Source organism: Phasianus colchicus, chromosome 19 (genome assembly GCF_987193195.1).
Source record: "Phasianus colchicus chromosome 19, bPhaCol1.hap1.1, whole genome shotgun sequence".
Classification (NCBI taxonomy): domain Eukaryota; kingdom Metazoa; phylum Chordata; class Aves; order Galliformes; family Phasianidae; genus Phasianus; species Phasianus colchicus.
Genome location: NC_143454.1, coordinates 8877003 through 8889622, shown reverse-complemented (window position 1 = coordinate 8889622; position 12620 = coordinate 8877003). Strand labels below are relative to the sequence as shown.

Sequence of the window (12620 nt, the reverse complement as noted above, 5' to 3'; positions counted from 1 at the left end):
AATTGTTTGTTCTGTTGTTTGGGGTTTGGGGTGGTGAAAACACAGTGTTTTTATAAGATAAGTAAAAGGGAATGCATATTGGCAGCACCCCTTTCTAGGATCTTTGGAGTTTATCCTCAAATTCTGGCTTTGGCTGTGTTTTACTGGGAGCTGTATGAATAGAAACACTTTATTATGACAAGCAAAACGTTAAGTAGCTCTTATGTATCACTCTACATTTTTGAAACGTGACGTTCATCCACTGTTTTCTACCTCAGTATGGTGAGCTGGGGTGGTGTGAGGTGCTGGTCTGGTGGTTTGTGTGGCTGAGAGCCCCTGAATGAGGATGGTGGTTGGGGAGCAGGCTGGTACCAGGCATCGCTGCTGGGGGATGACAGACCCTTTAGCATCCTCCTCCTCATATGATGAAATCTATATTTGGTATAGAAAGCCAAGGTGGTTTTTCACCAGGGCTGTCAGAGTGAATTTCTTCTTCATTTTTAATATTGTCAATGTTAAAAAAAAAAAAAAGGATTTTATAGCCCAAATTCTACCACAAGCCCTGCGCTCTTCAGTAGAGCTGTTGTAGAAATAAGGAAGAGATAGGGAGCTTTGTTGATTATCCTGGAAATGATGCATTACCTGGGTGAGAACTGTGCTTGCTGTCTGACATTTAGCTGTATTCTCTCTGCAGAAGCTGAAGGAGTAAGAAGCAGTGGTGCAAATACACGATTTCCTGCTAGTTTTAGAAACTTGCAGGTTAGAAACATTCCTTTGAGGCAATTCAGAGCAGCTTTTATCTTGCAGGTGGTAAACTGAGGCAGAAGACCTAAATCAGCCTTGAGCTGCAATCATCCTATGTTTGGGGATGGGAACCCAGGCGTGTGGATCTGACCTTGCTGTCAGCCCAGTAGATCATCCCATGGTTCACTGATGGCTTCTGCCATTAGGCAAATACGCAGAGATGCTCAAAAACACCTAAAAACGTGGGGCCTGTTTTTAGAGGAGAAAAGCTTTATTTGTCGTTGGCATGGTGGATGCAGAACTTGGATTGAATTTCCACTGCTAAACAGAAGGTGCCACTGGCAGGTAAAGCAACACAGGGCTGAGAGCTTTCAACCATCCCTGGCTGTGAGCAGGGGGAGATCTCTGCCTCGGTAACTGAGAAAGAACGATGCTCTGCTTTCACTTCATCATACGTTTCTGAAAGTCTGAATTTGTCACACATCATCTGCTATCGTCTGATTGATGATTTGGGGTTGTACCTGCTTTAAAAATGTTGCTGTCACTTCTCTTCCAAACGTTTAATTTTTATTAAATGACAACAAAACTCGGGGAAAACAAAGAAGAAAAAAAAAAGGAGGCTCTGCTATGTTAGAAGAGATGAAAAAAAAAAAAAGATCTAAAATGCTGCCTTTTCATTGTATTAAAATAATTCCTGTTCTTACGGGGAGTCATCCTCAGGCTGTATTTCTGCACGCGTTTTTCCATCCGATGATTCAATAAGCGTTCCCAGCTCTTTGCAAACACCACGGGCCGCTCTTCTCCCTTCCATTCTCCCCTTCCACGCTGCCAACGCAGCAGCCTCAACGCTCGGGAAGGAGCTACGCGTGCGGCTCTCGGGCTTCGAGATTCCGACAGCCCCGCAATTCCGACAGCCCCGCAATTCAATTCCGACAGCCCCGTTCCGAGGGCCGCGGTGCAGCTGCAGTCAGGCTGTTCTCCGCGGTGCCGCCGCGGCCGCCAGGTGGCGCTGTACAACCGGGAGCGGCGCGCCGCCCTCCCCGCACGGTGCTGCCCCGGAGCGGCTCGGATTCCGAGCATCGCCACCCGCAGTGGGGATGGTTGGTTGTATTCAACTGTGAGATGGAGGAAGAAGTCACTGTGTGTTGGAGGTGTTGGGGGAAAATTTCGGTCGGGCTACGCCGCGGAGTCGCTGAGGAATCGAATGTTATTAAATCGAGGCAATGTGAAGATTTTGACGTGGGGGTGAAAATGGAGTGTTTCTCTGAAAGGTGCAAATAAAATTAACTAATGTGAATAATGCGGAGTTTATAGAGCAATAAAAGAAGCAAAAAATGGTGTGTTTTGCTAATTTTAGGATTGACACCACAATCTGGGAAAGCAGCCTTTGGCAGTAGCTTCTACTCAGGGCAAGATGTTAACTGTCAGGTACTGGGATCGAGCCTCAGGCGTCTGAATTAGCAGTGAAAGTCTTCTGCTAAAAAAAAATCTCTGAGTGAAGTATAAAGGGCAAATGGACAGTATTGTCGAAAGGACCTTAAAGTTTTTACGGTGCAAAGCTGACAGAATTTATGCCTGCAAATGCATTTATGCCCTCCTTAAAATCAAGGGTTTATAGCATTGGAGAAGTGAGTCAATACGCTTCAGACGTCTGTTTTAAAGAGAAATAGGTGGAGGAGGAATCCATTTAAATATGATAATCGTATAGCTTGGAGCACTGACAGCACTGAAGCTATTGGGGAATAGTGCCCTGTAAGCTCTCAAGCACTGTTTTTGCCTCTCAGTCTGTGCCTTTAATGTTCTGTTACTTTTGTCTTGAGCAGATGGTATGATTTTGTCAACTGATTGCCTGATAGGGTTTTCTATTAGTCCTGCAGATCTATGGGTTGGGTCAGAGCTAATAGGCCACACTCCTGTGAGTTTCATGAGAAAGTGCTTTTCATGCGAAATACCTTTTACCTGTGAAAAGCTTTGAAGCTCTGGGAAGTAAATTTATTTTTTAATGGTCTGCTGGAAGGTGCTGATTGACAGTCATGGAGACAGGAGCTCTCCGGGTGTCCGTGCAGCAGTTCCAACATGAGCAGCAGCACTTCCAGCTTCTGTTCCCGTGCCATGCATGCCCTTACCCTTGGGCTGCTTAGGGTCACAGCCAGCCGTGTGGTCTAGACCATTAACACAGCCAAAACAGGCTGAGAGATAAAGGAGATGTGCTGTGTGCTACTGACATTAGGTGAGAATAGAGTTCATTTGTGCATATAGTTCTATATGAAGCTGATTGTGGCCCAGTTCTGCCACATGTGCCATTTTGGAGGCTCACCGTGCCCCCACCCCACTGCTCTCAGCATAGGGTGCCATTGGAGCTCTGAAGAATTACTTCTGAAGGTGGGTTTTAGTCCTGTACCTTAATTTTGCTCCTTAATAGAGATGTGCTTCCAACTGCCTAGTGTGGATATCTCTTTGTAGCAAACTGTAATTTTGACAAGAAACTTATCTTTGGACCTCTCTAATGATAAAGTAAAACCTCTCTAGAGCCTCATTCCCCCAACTTTCAGAGTTGGAAACTCACACAAGCTTATGTTGAAAAGGAATTGATTATTCAAAGCTCTCGTGCTTCATAATCTACTTAAAACATGTAGATTGACTGCCTCATCAGAAAAGCTGTAGACTCTACTTTGCTATATAGCCCTCTGGGTCGTGTGCTAAAGGCCAGGAGACCTATGGCTAGTTGCTCACAGGCTGTGTGCCACTCCAATTACAGGTTATTAATTTCCCTTGCATTCCAGAGACAGTTCCACATGAGTGAAAAGGAATACCATACTGCAGCGTTCTTCATTACTTACTGTCTGTACCACAGCAAAATACTGATTTCTTTCTCCCCTCCTCCCCTTTTTTTGTTTCCCTGGCCTGTGGAAGATGTTTTACAGTTTTAACGCAGCCGTTTTAAGTGTGACTGTTCCTGTTCAAGGGCAGCTGATGTACTTTGTAATGCCATTGAACAGCCAACAAGCTATGTTCCCCCATTGTGTTGAAGTGATAGGTATGTTTGCTAATCAAGAGGAGAGCAGAGCTTGCTGTCTGACTTGTTTATGTTTTATTTCTCACCATCAAGCTTTAGAAGGAGGCACAGAAGTATGTAAGCATCTATATTATTCAGTGATATATAGATGAACACGAGCACACAAGCAGTGTGAAGAGTATTGCTGATCTCTTCTCATCAGTCATCACCAAAATTAGCAAGATATCAGGGTTACCACGTAATCCCCAGTACTCCTCAAAAGAACCATCAACCTGGTGTATTGTTGGCTATATTGTTAATTAATTGTTACTTCAACCTGTTAGATTTTTTTCTTTTTCCTCTTGTGTTGGCTTCAGTGTTTTTTTCAAAAGCAGTCACGAAACGGGAGGATTTTGATAGAAAGTCTTCATAGTCTTCATAGAAGACTAATGGGAAGTGATCAGATGAAGAGATGCTGCCTGGTTCCCATCACAACTGCATTTTAACTGCTTGTAGGCCGTGTGTTTCTCCTCCCCTTATGCAGGGTGGAAGCAGTTTGTCTCCTGGAACTGGAGAATCTCCTAAGATGTGCTGGCAGCTCAACGGCAGAGTGCACCCACTTGTGCTTCTGTGCCATTCCCAGGGCTCCAAGCTCTTGCCCTGATTCCCTGGAGTTCATCTTGCAGGGAATGTGGGATTGTGCAGAGTCCCACCTTAGCATGGATTTATGCATGGCTTTGGAGGTCTCATTCAGCTCCCTTGCAAAACCATCTTTAAGCATTCTGCAAGTTTAAAAAAACCACACGTTTTGGCATCTTTGCATCCATTCCAGCAGGAATCATGATAAAACAGTATGCAAGAAGACTGAAAGTTTCATGTCACAGCCAGACATTCATGAGTACTGAGAAAATTCCACCCATCTTTGCATGGGAATACATTTTCAGGAAAGAGAAGGTGGGATTTTGTTCTTGTTTTCCTACTGGGATGGCTTGGTTTTGTGTTAGATCCTGTAACCTGGAGGGCGGGGAGAAGAGCTGACCTGCAAACAGCTCTGCAATGCTGCTGCTACTCCCAGCCTGCAGCTCAGCTCTTGGGTAGCTGGATAGGTAACATCTGCTTAATAACATTCCTGCCTGCTGTTAGTTTTATCAGTCCCATTTTTAATGCAATGCCGAGTTTTGCACTGTCATTTTACCCCCTGTCAAGTGACTGGTAATGATTTTATTCCATACCTTTTTTTTTTTTTCCCATCTTAGCAGATGGAGAATAGTGCTCTTTAACTTGTTGGGTTTTTTGTTTGGTCGGTTGTGTTTTCTTTTGTTGTTTGTTTTTAATAATGTGAAACGAGTACCCTCAGTTAATACACTAATCTGTTTGGTAATTAATTCCCTGTGGTTTTCCTCCATTTTTGCTGGTACATTGAATTCTGAGTGCAATTCTGTAAACTCAGTAATTTGATTACTTAAAGGAGAGGTAATGAATTTCATGATAGAGGTATAAGTCTTTAGGAAATATTAAATTTCAGGGAGCAAATGGATTCTATTACTGTAGTTCAAAACCAGCTTGTATCCAGGGTATAAGCGTGCACTGACAATAACATACTCCTCTAAAACACAGCCACGTTGCTGTCAGTTAGTCCTAAAGCAAATTGCATTGTCAGAAATCTGACACACACACCCTCCTACAAAAACCTGTTGTATTTCTGTATGCAGATGTGATGGCAGTATCAAAACATCAGCATCCCACCATGTGGATTTATGTTTTTTATTGCTTGTTTCCAGTAGAGGCAACAGTGTATTAAGGCACAGTGCACAAATGAAGAGGAGAGACTCTCATTGCTTCTTGCAGATCACTTTGGCTGCTTTTTGGGATGCAGCTTGAGGTGGTTTTGCTGCCCTTTCTTTGCATTATTTGACAAGAATTCCAACACAATTCAAGGCCTCTGGAAAATGAAGTCATGGTTGTTGAAGCTGGTTACTTAATTCTCCAGTTTGTTGTTTAAAAATGGTAAAAAAAATATTTACAGTAAAAATATTTTACTTTATGGAGTTTGTGTATGGTTACCTAGAATTTAAAAAGCTACATGGTAATTGTAAGCCCAGCCAGACTCTTGCAGGTATTACTCTCTTGCCTAAAAGATAAATAATAACAGAGGAAAGAAAACTTCTATCTCTAAAATTAGAGTCATCAGTGCTGTAACCACAGTAGTTGAAATACGTTTTGGAAATGTATTTTTGGTTGTAAAAGCTTCAAGCCTTTGGGCAAAATGGAGAAGTAGCACATCCAGCCTGCTATTGCAGAACCATTATCATCTCCAAAGTTAAATAGAGAATGCTACTGATATTTTTTTTCCCCTGATTTTAGGATCAGGTCATTATTTTTGCATTTTTATAAGATTATGTCACACATTTCATTGTGACATCATCCCAGTGTGGCTGAGAGAAAAAGGACAATGCAGAAGTATCAAGGCATCAGTTCTCACCAAACACTGTGCTGTAATCCTCTGGTTTCTTATGATTTGGGGGTTTCTGTGACAGCACAGTGGATGCACAGGCTCAACAGTGATCCTGTCTCCAAAATCCATCATCTGTAAACACGTTTGTGTTTTTGTTGTTCCTTTTAACCAGAAGTAGTGGCATGCTTGCCTTCTTAATGTGTACTGAGTGTACAAAAATGTCATCTTTGGAATCCTTTGCAGTCCCAGACAACATGGTTATGAAGATCCTGGAGAGACGCCTAAATGCACCAGACTGCATGACCAAGGGCTGGGTGCTTCGTGGCTTCCCAAGGGACATAGAGCAGGCAGAGAGGCTGCAAAAAGCATGTATTATTCCAAACAGGTAAGATATATATTTAGCACATTACATACATTGCAAATAAGCCTGTGGAGAGATACAGATCTTTACTGACATTATGTAGGCAGCTGCAACTTCTCTGTTTATTCTTTCCATGTGTAGAAAGGGGGTCTCACTCCCAAAGAGCTGGAAATAGAGCGTTGGCTTTACAAATCCTTACAAATTACAGATCAGATGGCCAAACTGTGGAAGAGAGGAGAGGTTGTTCTGCTCTTTTGTCTGAGTTGCTTCTAAAGGCAAATGGTAAAACCATAAGAAATGGATTAAAGTTTGGATTATATCAGGAGGTGTATTTTTATTTGCAGCAGGAGGGGGATCTACATCCTCTTGCTTTAGCATTGGCATAATATCATGGAATATATTAGTGCTGCAAGGACTCGTTATGAGAGTTTTGGGTTTTATGAAATAATTAAAGACAACATGAGAATTATATTTTATCTGAGCCATAAAGCACTGCTCAGAAATGCAATATAGGAGAAAAGAGCATCAAAAGAGAACTTGTATGACAGGCAGATACAGTGGGGTTACTCTTCACAGCTGGTCTGAAGGTGGTGAGCATTTGAAATGTTGGTAGACTCATCTATGCTGAGAGGCTTTTCCATTCTGCTCCAGGAGTTCCTGGTTCAGTTTGTACAACTGGGGGACACAGTGGCCACTCCCAAGGCACACGGTGGAAATATGTGGTCCTTATGCTTCTAAAAACTTGTTTCTATCTAAGAACTAATGGTGGAAAAAGTATTTAAGTTGGTGAAGGTATTCTTCCTGTGTCTTCTCTGTGGCTGCCTTCATCATGAAAAAAAAGTGAAGAAAGAATCTTGTTAGCAATCTAGCGATAGTTAAATAGCATTTCCCATGGATTGTTCTTCCTGTGCACTTAAAAAGTAGATCCATAGTCTCTGAACAAGTATCTGAGCACATGAGAGCACTGTGAATGCTCCAGTGTGTGCAGCGTGCTCCTTTACAGGGCTGGGACCTCATCAAGTGAGGAAGAACAACTCGTTTTAAGATCTTCCATGTAGAAATTTTGCACTCATCCATTTCTTCAGCTTCCATTTTCTTTAAAGAGGGATGCACATTCAGATCTGACTTCAGAATTTGGCCCTTACTATTTTACACATGGCTTGAAGTAGGGGACAAAAATAGGCATCATGCTACCTGATTGATTTTGGAGCTGTTATTTTCCATGCAGCTGAAGCAGTAGGTGTATGAGGGAGGGAGGGTGATTATAAACAAAAGGACATATTGCAGCATAGGATAGCAGGGCAGTAATTCAGTTGCAGTTGTGATGCTAGTTATAAAACACTATCTGCAGAGGTGGTGTTTCTGACATCAGGAGAAAACCCTGATAGAATTATAGCCCTGAAATCAATCTGGGAATAGGATGCAGAAATCTATAAATCAGACACAGAACAATCTGCAAAGTCTCATTTTTAGGAGGACTCTGTTGATGAAATTAGATTAAAATAAATTTACATATATATCAAGTTTATTATTAAAATCTAGTCACATCAGTAAACAAAATTATTTGTGAAAGAGTATGTTACTCTGTGTTTTGAACTCAAAGTAGACCTCTTTGGCTGATCAGAACACAGAGTTATTGTCTGGTTGTCAAGTCATAAATCTATTCCTTAGAGCTAATAAATGGTTAGTGTTCAAATACTATGTTTTATCTGACTCCCACCTCATAAAGCTAGTACACATAATACTAAATTATACAGCATGGAGCAGGATCAGTCTCCTGACTCCTCCATCTTATGGAAAGAAAAACAAACCCAGTAATTGATGGTAGAAAAGAAGGAAAATAAAGTTATTTGAAAACAAACAAAATGGGCCATAAAGTTTGTTAAAATGTAACAATAAAAAAAACTCATAGGGAGTCAGCCACTGCATCCAAAGAACTGCCCTGGAACAAAAAGGAAAATAATTCATCTTCTACTGAAAGAGGAAGGTGTAAGGTTTTGTTTAAATTAGAATTTGCAGTAGAGGAAAAGCTGGCTTATGGGCTGGTGCAAGAAGATCTCCTTTGCATCAGAAAAAAACTTGTCTACCAGAGAACTCCTCTTCCTATACTCAGAGAAGAGCCTTGTACTGCTTTCTGTGTTCTTCCCCATGAAGCAGTACTGCTTAAGTGGACAGGATCCTAATCGCATTGAACTGTGGCAGCCTTTAGGGCAAATGAGAAGCTGAATCCATTAGTGGTCTCACAGCTATCTAGTAAAAGAACAACATTAACCACTTACTGACTGCGGTAAGTGGGACTCCAAGCACCATTACAGGTTGCCATCTGAAGCTCAGAACTTCTAATGCAAGAGACTGAATGCAGTTCCTCATCCAAATGACCATAAATAGGCATTTTAGCTTTCTTCATTGTTAATGCTAGAGCAACAACAAGAAATCCATAGCACAGAGCTGGGCAGTTCTAATATAAAGTAAACTCTACTTATTATTTTGCAAAATCTTTCTTGCCTCTTTCTGCTCCCTCCCAAGTATAAATAAAACAGCTCAGCAGCAACAATCTCATCTTTTATTTTTCTCTAGTCATTAGCTTCAGCTCATTCATAAACCTTTGGACCAAGTAGGAATGGGTTTCACTTGTTAATTTGGCATTATATGCAAATGCTTTGCTGGGGCTTTTTTGGGTTGTAAAAAGAAACAGTTGTAAGTATTTCCTGCACATCCTCTCCTCACACTCCTGTTTTATATCCTCTTGTATATCCCAGTTCAGCCTAGGTTCCCCATAAAAGGATCTTGACATGTTTACCTGTTCCTTTTTTGGAAGTCATTTCACTTTTCTGATGATGCTGTTCACTGTTCTCTTCTTGTAGTTCTTCTAGCTGTTCCTTTTCTATGATGGGACAACCAGAACCCATTCAGCTTTCAACCCAGTGCTGTGTACTGGATATGTATATATAGGGCACAAATACATTCTTATTTTATCTCCATTAATAACCACTCATATTCCATTAGATGTTACTGTGATGTATTTGGGAATAAAGTCTCGTGTGTAGATGGTGGTAACTGTACAGTGTTTCTTTCATTGAAAACATACAGGAAAATGACAAAGTGTAACCAATCTCAACTGAATGTACAAACTCAGCAAGAAGGAGCCTGAGGACCCTTTAACTCAAGATCTCTGTAGTTAAAATTATAGCCTAGTCTGTGTTAGAGTCCCCCTCAAGAAGATAAAACGACTCTTTCCATCTGTTCCAATGGGGGCTACTGCTAAGGGTGTCCTGAGATTCTCATTTCCTCTGCTACACCACTTGCTTTGTTCTTCCATTTATTCTGAATCCAGGACTGATTGTTTTACATCTCAGTATTGATTAATTATGTTACAGTAGTACCTACAAACTTCATTATTAACAGATAACAACGTTGTCAGTTCCCATCTCATCTAATATGCAGAAAATTCACCCAGCCATACACCATGTGGACAGACAAAGCTGGGGAGGATGCTGAACTTGAGGGATGATGTAGCACTACAATGAACCAAGTGTGCAATACACTTCAAATACCCATTTTTTCCAATACTAAAGGTTTTTCTTTCCCAGTGGAGAAAACAAACAGCAGTAGCTTCTCCAATACAAGTTTTCCAGTGCTGTTTTATCTGGTCTTCAAAAGGATGTGGCTGTATCTCCAATTATATGATCTTTTTACATAATAGATTTAAAGCTTCTTTTTCACCAGGCTACCAAGAACTTGTGTCCAAACAGATTAGGATAATGAAGTTCCTCATTTCTAACGTAGCATATGTGAATATGTTGAGAACAAAAAGAAAAAAATCAGAATGGGAAAAAAAAAAAAAAGATTTTTTTAAACTATTTGGTCTTTACATGGGGCTTTCATATTTCTGCAGCTGATCCCAGTGTGGATTAGGGATAATAAACAGCCTATTAATGAAGGCCTGAACTAGGAAATGGAGTTTGAATCAGCAGCAAAATTCAATGGCTGGTGAAGGTTAATAACTCCATTACTACCAGCTCTATTTTTTAGCCGTTTGAAGAGCTAGGTGTTAGCCTTATCTTACTCCTCATTAATTGAGCTAATAGAACCCCAGTGACCCCGCCGTGCTGCCATTATCTGAGAGTTTACCAGACATGGACTGGAATACTTATTGCTGAATATGTATTCCTCAGATTCATTTTTTATATCAGAAATATTTTTGTTAAAGATTGGCTGTCTTCTGGCTCTTTTTTTGTGTTTTTTCTTTTCCTTCCTGCCTTCTGTAACAGCTACATAGTTGGAAATTAAATGTAAATGACTTAATTAAAATCCTATCAAGCAACAAGCTAAGTCCCAAAATAGTTGCATCAAGAAAACATAACAGTGATTGAATTATTCTGACATGGAAAATCTTACAGGGCATTTTTAAAACTTTGGCCTAATTTAAATGATAGCTTTTTAGTTGTGTATCTTTTTAGTTGTGTTTTTAATTGATGGCATGCAAAAACCTTATGAGTAACAAAGAAAAAACGTTGTAACAATCTCTTATTTTCCCCTCATTTTCATGGGCAAAATACAGAAAGATTGTTTGTTAATTAAGGTACTAAATCAATACACCACAATTTGCCTGCACCAGGGACAGAGAGAAACTGCATGCAAGTCCAAATGGCCTATGGCTTAATTTTAAAAGGAAGTAGTAAAAATAATGGGCAGATCAATTCCCCGTTTCAATCATTCTTGCTTTCTGTCTCTTCTGATTAGAAAGCAGCTCTCTCTTACCAGAGCTGTTTTCTGGTTGCTGGCTTGCTGACTGTTGTCTTCACTAATGCTAATTGGTTTCCTTTTTATTATCACTTCTCACATCAGTGCTTCCACCCCAGCTACTCTCGTCCTTCTCCTCTACATATTCAACACCAAACAGACTTGAGTGGCCTGGTAAAATCTAAGGGGTGAGTCAATAGGAGCTAAGAGGGCAGGACAGATCACTTACTTTTCTTTTCCTGTCCCATCTCTATTGCAAGAGTTGTCACTGAGCTCTTCATAATGGGCAGAATGTCTCAGGGAAGTGTAACTATGCCATTAACCTTGTACATAACAGCTGTGCATGGAAAGGCACTCTTTGCTCTGGCATCTGGGCTCTATCCAGCAGTCACACCCACAGGTTACTTCATAGTGACAACTAATTCTCCGTGTTTATTCCAAAAGCAGCACACCCAGTCTTTGGCCCTACACGAAACTGACAGAAGCATCTCCTCTAACACACGTCTGATGTTTGGTTGATGGTGGAGAATCCTTGTTCTTCTTTCTCCCTCTCTTCCTTAGCAGACTCTGTTATCTCTACCCTCATAAAACAACAGTAATCTGAATAGATGTTATTGCTACTGAGGGATCCAGTAGATCACTACAGAGGAAAAAAAAATAATTCAGTCATTACAGGAATAGGGTTATGATGGCAGTGCTGCAGCCTTTGCTACCACTGAGCTATAGTGGTACCATGTCCTGGAGAGAGCCATTCCTGTGCCTCCTGAGCCAACAGCAGCAAAACATCAAATGCAGTTGTGAAAGTCTTCAGTGGACTTTCTGTGGGATGCTGCATTTGCTGTCACAAACATCACTTCTTTCTTACTCTGCTCCAGCAAGAATAAGAGAGATATTTGGCTTCAGTTGTGGGAAGCAGGTATTAGTTGTAGAAGTTTCCTCTTCCAGGCTCCTTTTGATTGTTGAAGTTGGTTTGGTGAAGTCCTGGGTCCAGCAATTAAGGAGATCTCTGATCTCAGCAAACTTCCAAGTCTCCAGGAAGAGAAAGAAGAAAAACTTCTACTTCTAAGCCAAGGGGATTTTTTTTGTTATTATTTTTTTAAGGGCACAAAACCACATGCAGAATCCTTTCATTCTTTTTGCTGCAGAAAAAAGGGATGTTTTTCTGTAGTAGCTACCTCTTGCAAATGAAGAGACATTAGGAAACCTGAAGACTCTCTACCCTGATAAAATGTGTAGTCTGGGCTACTTTTCATGTCTTTGGCAATTGTAGCAAGTGTTAGACAAGACAAACCAAACCAGAAAAATCTCTGCATGGGAACAGACACAGTCAAACTGTGGAAGCA

General features: G+C 41.0%; 2 protein-coding genes across 7 annotated transcripts in view; one reads left to right on the top strand and one right to left on the bottom strand.

Annotated features, from left to right (window-relative positions):
* AK8 (adenylate kinase 8) overlaps positions 1-12620 on the top strand; it is a 62969-nt gene that overhangs the window by 31289 nt on the left and 19060 nt on the right. For 3 of the 5 annotated variants that reach the window (XM_031601786.2, XM_090121329.1, XM_090121328.1), the window contains exon 11: positions 6417-6558. In XM_031601786.2, the coding sequence (XP_031457646.1) occupies positions 6417-6558 (142 nt within the window). Of the gene's footprint in view, positions 1-786; positions 1304-6416; positions 6559-12620 lie in introns of those variants that run through there. The other 2 variants (XM_090121330.1, XM_090121331.1) reach the window with 2 other exon arrangements.
* LOC116234282 (uncharacterized) lies at positions 6579-11922 on the bottom strand. 2 transcript variants are annotated; one of them, XM_090121334.1, is made up of 4 exons: positions 11507-11922; positions 9335-9418; positions 8814-8949; positions 6579-7356 (listed from the first exon to the last, which is right to left on the bottom strand). In XM_090121334.1, exons 1-4 carry the CDS (start codon positions 11556-11558, stop codon positions 7287-7289), a joined length of 342 nt encoding a protein of 113 aa, XP_089977460.1. In that variant the 5' UTR covers positions 11559-11922; the 3' UTR covers positions 6579-7286. The 2 variants fall into 2 exon arrangements, 1 of the variants encoding a protein (XP_089977460.1); XR_004168100.2 differs by lacking the exon at positions 8814-8949 and having other exon boundaries at positions 11507-11908.

Coding starts and splice junctions, on each gene's coding strand:
- LOC116234282 (XM_090121334.1), bottom strand. CDS start 11,558: ATGAAGAGCTCAGTGACAACTCTTGCAATAGAGATGGGACAGGAAAAG. Junction 8,950..9,334: donor GACTTCCAAAAAAGGAACAG/GTAAACATGTCA, acceptor TTGTTGCTCTAG/CATTAACAATGAAGAAAGCT. Junction 7,357..8,813: donor AGTCCCACTTACCGCAGTCA/GTAAGTGGTTAA, acceptor TTCATGATGAAG/GCAGCCACAGAGAAGACACA.